Below are 9,686 nucleotides of genomic sequence, written 5' to 3'. Positions count from 1 at the left end.
ACCATGATTTCACAAACTACTGTTTATGCTATAAGAAACTAATTGAACCTCATCAAGTACTATACTTTACATACTTTTTCAAAGGAAAAATTTTCTAAAAGGTCCAATTCTGAACCATACCAAAAAGAAGCACTTCAACTGAACTGAAACACACACAGAGGCCATATCTGTAATGTTTCAAATGATCAATATTTGAGCTACTTAAATGCCAATAGGTGAATTTCAAAATGTCCTTTGAAATAAACAGTGAAAATTTAAATTTCAAGACCTTCTCATTATATTAATTTGTTCTGGTTTATTTTTAAAATATCCCCCTTTGCTGAAGTTAAAGAATGACTCTTCCTCTCCCGTATTAAAAACAAAATGACTGTATTTCTCTCCCCAACCTATAGCTCTGCTCAGCTGAATTAAAAATTTTTTTAATTTTTTTCTTTACCACTAAACCAGTGCCTTCAATTCTTAACTGGCCCAAGGGCAGACTTCCTTACATGACAGCAATAAATACAAATAAAAAGTAAATTCTGCCAGCAAATATTATGTATGATCCCAACAATACAGACACAGTCTTAAAAATCAGTTACGCATTTATTTGTATAGAGTCAAACGAAAGACTGGAAAATCCTACATAATAGCCCATGAGGCTTACAATTTAATTACTAATCCAGTTTAAAAAAAAAAAAGGTTTTCCTCCACAAACTTGAAGATGTTACACTATTTTACATGCTTCAGATATGTGTGCTGAAACACCAGACACCTATTCATCTTTAGTTTTTGCAGAAGTAGTATTAAGTCCAAAAAAGTCTTTTTTGATGATGTACCGAACACACTGCAAAATCACGTTTCTTTCACGTCGAATGTCTGGAGCTAAAAGCTAAAAAATGACAAATAAAAAGATTAGCTGGTAAATAAAATACATCCAAGAAACACCATCTAAAATAGCATGTGTGCCTTCTCTATATAAAGAACACAGAACAATAAAGATGTGTATTATATTTACTAATTATTTTACTAAAACACAATGCAAGAATATTTCCTTTTAACCAAAACTATCTAGCTTTAAGCACAAATGTTCACATTTGAGGCCCTTTCTAGGACTATCAAGCAAAGGACAGGAAAAATAGATTTAAAAGTCTACAATTCTTTAAATCTAAACATCATGTCAAACAGGATCCTCCCAAACCCAAATCTATAAACAGTATAGAAAGTGGTAAGGAGATATGGTAAATATAGTAATAATGAAACTAGCAGTAAAAAAATCCTAACACTGCTGGTCTTTCAGAACTGCCCATTTTTGTGCTTACTGTAATTGAAAGAAAGCTGAAAATCCCTGGTATCTAGAATACATAACCAAGGACTTATATGTGATTCGCCAAAAAGATTTAATGTAACTACTCATTTTACTTCTGATGTCATTAATGTAGTTCAGAAACACCCACACAGGACCTTTCAGTAGAAAGATGATTTAATATACCACTTATAAGGTAAACATTTTAAAAATGCAATTTACTTTATATAGCACCAAAATTTACAAAACAAGAGTACATTTCAGATCAATTTTATTAAGAAGCAACTGTGTCTACATGTATTATAACATGTCATAGAGTGTAGTCACAGAACACTTCAGCTACAGCAGAAGCATATATCTGACCAGGCAAAATCAGACTTTGCACAGAATGTCAATAGATAGTTTTACAATTCCACTAAAAATTTCAGAGTATTTCTATCACTCTTAGATATGAAAGCCTTGGATCTTTGAACAGCTTCGTGTCCATCACTTAGAATCAAAAGAGGCATTGCTTCTTTACAATTTGAAGAAAGATCATAAATTTTTGAGCACATCATGCTGAGAATAAAGCCAATAATGCACAGAATAAACATAAAACCCTTTCTCTCCCTTCAGCCTGCACTGTATTTAGCTGTGCTTTCAACAGGAAAACTTTAAAAAGGTCAGTACACTTCAATACATATTTCTTTACCAACCACTTAAACCTAGATTCCTTTATTTTAAGCAGTTTTGAAAATTGTAATTATTCCACATTTACCGAATATCAGCTATATTTCAAATGCAGCTTCAGAATTAAGATACATAGATAACTCTTCAAGGAGCATATGTCTCTGGTAACCTTAAAATATACACACACAAGCCCAGGAGCTCTATCTTCAAGACACGAGAAGAACACAAAGATCAGAACATAAAGAAAAATCACTTACCATTTCCAGGAGATATGGATGGTGTGTTCTTGGTTCAAATAATGTTTGACAATTGCGATAATTCTTTTTCCTCTTAGGATTTGTGTTTTTAAAACTTTTCTTTTGGCTCTCATACTTGGCTTCTGAGAAATTTCTAACAGTTGCTTTAACATCTTGACTTGGTTTCTTAGGAGTACTGCTATGAAGAACCTGGTCTTCTGCCAGAATGTCTGCTTCAGTCTTGATGGGAGCTTCTAAATGTGATGAAAAGTAAACACAAAAATAAAAAACAAATTAAAAAACAGGGAAAACTTCCAAAGATAACAAAAAAAACCCCCATAATATTCCTCTTCCCCAGCCATAATACTGGCTACTTATTAGTTAAAACTGAGCATGTACAATGTATTATACAAAATTTTTCAAATTGTGAGCTATGACTGCCAATAATTGAGGAGATTACCACAAAGAGCTACAGAAAATGATCCCTATGAAAGAAATAATACCAGATGGAAACTTGGATCCACACAAAGGAATGAAGAGTGCCAGAAAGTCAATATGTGGATAAATACAAAAGACCTTTTTTCTCATTTGAAAAAAATTTTAAAGGTAATTGACTATTTAAAGCAAAAATAATAATAACAATGTACGTGGGGTTTATAACATCTATAGACTTAAAATCTAAGATAACAATAGCACAAAGGAAGGGAAGAGGAAAATCTAAGTATATTGCTGTAAAATTCTTAAATTACAGGAATACTTCATTTTACTGTGCTTCGATTTAATGTTCTTCACAGATAGAGTGTTCTGTATAAATTGAAGGTTTGTGGCAACATTGAGCAAGTCTATCAGCACCATCCATTTTTTCAACATCATTTGCTCACTTCATGTCTCGGTGTCACATTTTGGTGATTCAATATTTCAAACTTCATGTCTCTGTGTCACATTTTGGTGATTCAATATTTCAAACTTTCACTGTTATTAAACTTGTTACAGTCATCTGTAATCAGTGATCTTTGATGTTACTATTGTAATTGTTTTGGGTCACCACAAACCATGCCCACATAAGACAATAAACTTAATTCATAGATATGTATGTTCTGACTGCTTCACCTACCTGCCATTCTCCCATCTCTCTCCTTCGCAGGCCTCCCTATTCCCTGAGACACAATATTGAAATTACGCCAGTTAATAACTGTGCTACAGTGGCCTCTGAGTGTTCAAGTGAAAGGAAGTGTCTCACGTTTTTCACTTTAAGTCAAAAGCTGAGACAGGCCAGAAGTTAGGCCTCTTGTACCAGTTAGCCAAGTTGTGAAAGCAAAGGAAAAGTTTTTGAAGGAAATTAAAAGTGCTACTCCAGTGAACACACAAATGATAAGAAAGGGAAACAGCCTTACTGCTGATATGGAGAAAGCTGTAGTGGTCTGGACAGAAGATCAAACCAGCCACAACATTCCCTTAAGGCAAAAACCTAATCCAGAGCAAGGCCCTAACTCTCTTCAATTCTATGAAGGCTGAGAGAAGTGAGGAAGCTGCAGAAGAAAGGTCTGAAACTAACAGAGATTTAAAAGAAGCCATCATCATGACATAAAAGTGCGAGATGAAGCAGCAAGTGCTGATGTAAAGCTGCAGCAAATTATCCAGAAGACCTAGCTAAGACAATTAACAAAGGTGACTACACTAAACAACAGTTTCTATGTAGACGAAACAGCCTTGTATTGGAAAAAGATGCCATCTAGAATTTTCATAGCTAGAGAGGAGAAGACAATGCTTGCCTTTAAAGCTTCAAAGGACAAGCTGACTCTCTTGTAAGGGGCTAATGCAGCTGGTGACTTAAAGTTGAAGCCAATGCTCCTTTACCATTCTGAATATCCTAGGGTCCTTAAGAATTATGCTAAATCTACTCTGCCTGTGCTCTATAAATGCAACAACAAAGCCTGGACGACACAGCACATGTTTATGACATGGTTTACTGAATATATCAAGCCTACTGATGAGACCTACTGCTCAGAAAAAGATTCCTTTCAAAATATGACTGCTCACTCCTGGTCACCTAGGAGCTCTGATGGAGACATACCAGGAGATTCATGTCGTTTTCATGCCTGCTAACACAACATCCATTCTGCAGTCCATGGACAAGGAGTAATTTTGACTTTCAAGTCTTATTATTTAAGAAGTACATTTTGTAAGACTATAGCTGCCATAGATTAGTGATTCCTCTTATGGCTCTGGGCAAAGTCAATTGAAAACCTTCTGGAAAGGATTTACCATTGTAGATGTCAGTAAGAACATTCATGATTCATGGGAAGAGGTCAAAATAGCAACATTAACAGGAATTTGGAAGAAGTTGATTACAACCCTCATGGATGACTTTGAGGGGTTTAAGACTTCAGTGGAGGAAGTAACTGCAGATGTGGTAGAAATAGCAAAAGGATCAGAATTAAAAATGAAGCCTGATGTGTGACTGAATTGCTATAATCTCATGATAAAACTTTCACAGGGGAGGAGCTGCTTCTTAGAGATGACCAAAGAAAGTGATTTCTCGAGATGAAATCTACCCCTGGTGAAGACCGTTGAATGACAACAAAAGATTTAGAATATTACATAAACTTAGTTGATAAAGCAACAGCAGGTTTTGTAAGGACTGACTTCAATTCTGAAAGAAGTTCTACTGTGAATGAGATGCTATCAAAGAGCACTGCATGATACAGAGACACTGTTCATAAAAGGAAGAGTCAATTGATACAACAAACGTCACTGGGGTCTTATTTTAAGAAACTGCCATGGCCACCCCAGCCTTCAGCACCCACCATCCTGATCAGTCAGCAGCCGCCAACAACAAGGCAAGACCCTCCACCAACAAAAAGATTATGACTCACTGAAGGCTTGGATGATGGTTAGCATTTTGCAGCAATAAAGTATTTTTTAATTAAGGTGAGTACACTGTTTTTTTTAAGACATAATGCTATTGCACACTTAACAGTCTACAGTATGGTGTAAACATAACTTTGATATGCACTGGGAACCAAAATATCTGTATGACTTGCTTTATTGCAGTGGTCTGGAACAGAACCCACAATATCTCTGAGGTATGACTCTATATATGCAGTGCTATAGTATCATTTGAAAGTATATTGTGATAAGTTAAAGTTGTATCCTATAAACTGTAGACCAACTCCTAAAAAATAAAATAAAGAGATACACCTAATAAACAAATAGAACCAAAAACAGATGAAACAAATAGAAACAAATATTGATAATTACAACATTGACTATAATTATTTGTTTAAACACCCCACTTCAAAGGTGAGGTGGTATACGACCCAGCAATCCCACTACTGGGCATATACCCTGAGAAAACCATAATTCAAAAAGAGTTATGTACCACAATGTTCATTGCAGCTCTATTTACAATAGCCAGGACACGGAAGCAACCTAAGTGTCCATCGACAGATGAATGGATAAAGAAGATGTGGCACATATATACAGTGGAATATTGCTCAGCCATAAAAAGAAATGAAATTGAGTTATTTGTAGTGAGGTGGATGGACCTAGAGTCTGTCATACAGAGTGAAGTAAGTCAGAAAGAGAAAAATAAATACCGTATGCTAACACATATATATGGAATCTAAAAAAAAAATGGTTCTGAAGAACCTAGGGGCAGGACAGGAATAAAGACGCAGACGTAGAGAATGGACGTGAGGACATGGGGAGGGGGAAAGGTAAGCTAGGACGAAATGAGAGAGTGGCATGGACATATATACACTACCAAATGTACAATAGCTAGCTAGTGGGAAGCAGCCGCATAGCACAGGGAGATCAGCTCGGTGCTTTGTGACCACCTAGAGGGGTGGGATAGGGAGGGTGGGAGGGAGACGCAAGAGGGAGGGGATATGGGGATATATGTATACGTATAGCTGATTCACTTTGTTATACAGCAGAAACTAACACAACATTGTAAAGCAATTATACTCCAATAAAGATGTTAAAAAAAAAATGTTAGGTGGTCAGACTGGTAAACAACAACAAGACCAACTACATAATGTCTACAAGAAACCAACCTTAAATTGCAGGCAGTCCTTGCTTTGCACAATTTGAACTGAGAGTAAGTCTCAGTTACCAAGGAACAATGCAAGGTAAGGACTGCATATATAAAGTCAAAGGTTGAAAGTAAAAGGATAGAAGAAGATACTGTGTATACAGCAATCATAACCTTGGAATGGCTATATCAATATCAGACAAAGGAGATCTCAGAACAGGGACTATCGACAGCGAAAAAGAGGGACAGTTCATAATGATAAAGAAGTCAATTTGTCAAGAAGACAAAACAGTAACACCTAAAAACAGAGTTTCAGTATACATGCAGCAAAAGCTCACAGAACTGAAAGGAGAAATAGACAAATCCATTATTAAGGCTGGAGACTTGAATACTCTTCTCTCAGTAACTGAAGAACAATGAGACAGAAGATGAGCAGGGATATGAAACACCTGAGTACCATTAACAACCAATTCAAACTGACAACACTCGACCCAACACACATTCTTGTCAAGTTCACATAAACATTCACCTTGTGTTGGGGTATAAAACAAATCTCAATAAATTGAAAAACTGAAAGCATACAGAATATGTTCTCTGACCATAACAGAAGTAAATAAAATCAGTAACAGAAAACTATCTTTAAAAACCTTCCAAAAATTGGAGCTGAACAACAGACTTCTAAATAACCAGAGTTAAAGGACATATCACAAGAGAAATTAGAAAATATTTTGAAATAAATAAAAATGAAAACAAAATGTGTCAAATTTGTGGGATGCAGCTAAAGCAATGCATGGAGGCAAATGTATAGCTCTGAATGCTTACATTAGAAATGAAAAAAATCTAAAATAACTTATCTAAGTTTCTACTGTAATGAGGTAGAAAGTGAGGAGGAAAGAAAGAGTGAAAGTGTGAAAATCAACTAGAAATAGACAATAGAAAAAAAATCAACAAAGCCAGAAGGTAGTTCCTTGAAAAGATTTATAAAATTAATAAACACCTAGCAAGATGATCTGATCAAGAAAAAAGGGGGGAAAACCCCCAATTTATAGTATAAGGAATCAAAGAAGGAACATCACTATAAATCCTACAGATATCACAAGAAAATATCACAAACAACTTTATGCCAATAAATTTGACAATTGGTCAAATTGAAACAAATTCTTTTGAAAAATACAAATTACCAAAATTGGCTCAAGGGAAAAATAGAAAATCTGAATAGTGCTATACCTATTAAGGAAATTTGATTAATTTAGAATCTTCCCCCAGAGAAAATGCCAGTTACAGATGGTTTCACTACTGAATCCTACAAACAAGAAAAAATTGCAGCAATTCTACACAAACCCTTATAAGAGGAGGAGGAAACAGATCCCAACTCATCCCAAATCCAGACAAAGCCTATAAGAGAAGAAAAACACAGACTAATATTCCTCAAGAACACGGATGCAAAAATCCTTAATAAAATATTGGCAAATCAAATCCAGTAATGTATTAAACAGGTAATACACCAAGACCGAGCAGACTTTATCCCAGGAATACAGGGTTGGTTTGACATTTGAAAATCAATCGGTGTATTTCACCATATTGAGAAAAAAAAACAACCATATAATCAGTTGAAAATTCACAAGTATTAAGATAGGAATTCCCTCCTCTCAGCCCCAAATGGTTTTTCTATATTTTTGATTACCATGAATTATAGGCTGATGTGATATAAAGAGTTCTATTCTAGAAGTCGGGAACTGAGTTCAATTGCCTGGACAAGAGTGTAACAGGCTAATCATATGCCTCAAAACTCTCAACATTCAAGCATTACATAGGACTGAATGTGGATATTACATTTGAAAGGAAGTACAGGGTAAGTTTTAGAAGCACAGACTCTGTTACAAACTGTTAGGTTCAAGTTCTAGATCCAAGACTTCCTAGCTGTGTGACCTTGGAGCAGCTACTTGTCTCTGCCTAAATTTCCTCATAAGTAATGGCACCTACTTCATGAGGTTACTGCAATAATAAAATGAGTAAAGCACATTAAACAGTGTCTGAGACAGAGTAAGCACTATATAAGAATTTACCCTGATAGTGATTTTAATGTGCCTTCAAAGTAATGGGGAAAAGAGGAAAAGAAGAGAAATATAACCATAGAACAATGGAGCTAAGAATTCACAAGTGGTTTGCAGAGTTCAAAACTATGGGAATAATAATTAAAGGCAAAAAAGAAAAACTAGGGCACTATTTTCTATTATTTCCTTTCCCTTCAAGTATTGCTCTCCCAATCCAGGAATAAAAAAGACAAATGAATCAGAGCCTATATTGTCAATTCCCTGCTAAGGAATGAGGAAGTGGGACCATTTATATGTTTCTTGAGGTTCACAACATTTTCCAGCTTAGTATCATATTTTAATGTAATATTTATCAATCCAAATAGATTTAAAACATGGCCACTGAGTTTTTTCAAACCTAAATCACTCTTTTTTGGTTTGTGGCCTTTTGAATCAGTTTTCAGTATGGAGGTCCCTCAATCATAGCCAAACCTGTTTGAAGAAACATAACAATTTTGGGGAGTTGCAAAACTGTGCTTAACTTCTCATATGGCGCAAACAAAAACAAAAAACTAACACGCAAGACCCAGGATGGATAAAACGTTTGGAAATATTGCTCACTGAAATTTTCTTTCCTGTCTATATCTTAATGATTCTGACAGCCCCAGAACCAAGTATATAGCCTCTTCTTTTGCTCAGTGTTTCTGGAAGGACCGTTTCCTTGTTTAAAATTCATTCTGGAAAAGCACTATTCATGCTTAAGATCGTCTACACACTTCTATGTTAATTCCTAAGTTAAGACAGGTGTTAAATATGAAAATATGGTCGTTAAAATCTGTGAGAAAGAATCAGACTGCTTCTCTCCATTTAGAACCCACTTAAATAAGCAGCCTTCTAGACGCTATTTCATGGTTCAGAGAAGGCTCACTTTATTTCCTTGGTTTATTTATTCTGAAGTCCCTCTGTGTCAATATCCTATCCTATCCTATAGCCCAGAATTAACACTGAAAGCTAGAAATTTGCTAGTGACCTGGATGGCTTAATAAAGCTGAATTCAAATTACATAAAATAATTCTTAAGGCTTAGGAATGTGAAGCAAGGCCTTTTTCCTTAAGGCAGGACATTTTAGACAATTAGTCAAAATGAATTCATACAAAAGCAAACATATCTTTTAACAGACAACATCTTCTGTTATGTACTAGAAAAGAAAAGCTATGCATTACTGTGCAGGAAGATAGCAAATGCCACACAAAGAAAGACTAATGGAAGGCAATATAGTTGGCTTCTTTAGACATTTAAGTCCCTAAACCTAAGCTTTACATCAGCTTTGCCATATACTAGCTTTGCAAACCTACCCTCTCGAAGCTTAAGGGTCTATAAAATGGAGGGTTGAAACCTCAAAGATCCCTTCCAGTTTCCTTTCTTCC

General features: G+C 35.4%; 1 protein-coding gene across 1 annotated transcript in view; it reads right to left on the bottom strand.

Annotated features, from left to right (window-relative positions):
• Positions 1–566: 566 nt before the first annotated feature.
• NUFIP1 (nuclear FMR1 interacting protein 1) overlaps positions 567–9,686 on the bottom strand; it is a 46,982-nt gene continuing 37,862 nt past the window's right edge. Inside the window, exons 9-10 of the mRNA XM_082365546.1 lie at positions 2,212–2,444; positions 567–871 (exon numbers count right to left, since the gene is read on the bottom strand). Coding sequence (XP_082221672.1) covers positions 755–871; positions 2,212–2,444 — 350 coding nt within the window. The 3' untranslated portion in view covers positions 567–754. The remainder of the gene's footprint in view (positions 872–2,211; positions 2,445–9,686) is intronic.

This window comes from Balaenoptera borealis, assembly GCF_965194805.1.
Source record: "Balaenoptera borealis genome assembly, chromosome: 18".
Lineage (NCBI taxonomy): Eukaryota > Metazoa > Chordata > Mammalia > Artiodactyla > Balaenopteridae > Balaenoptera > Balaenoptera borealis.
This window is presented reverse-complemented; position numbering and strand designations above follow the sequence as displayed.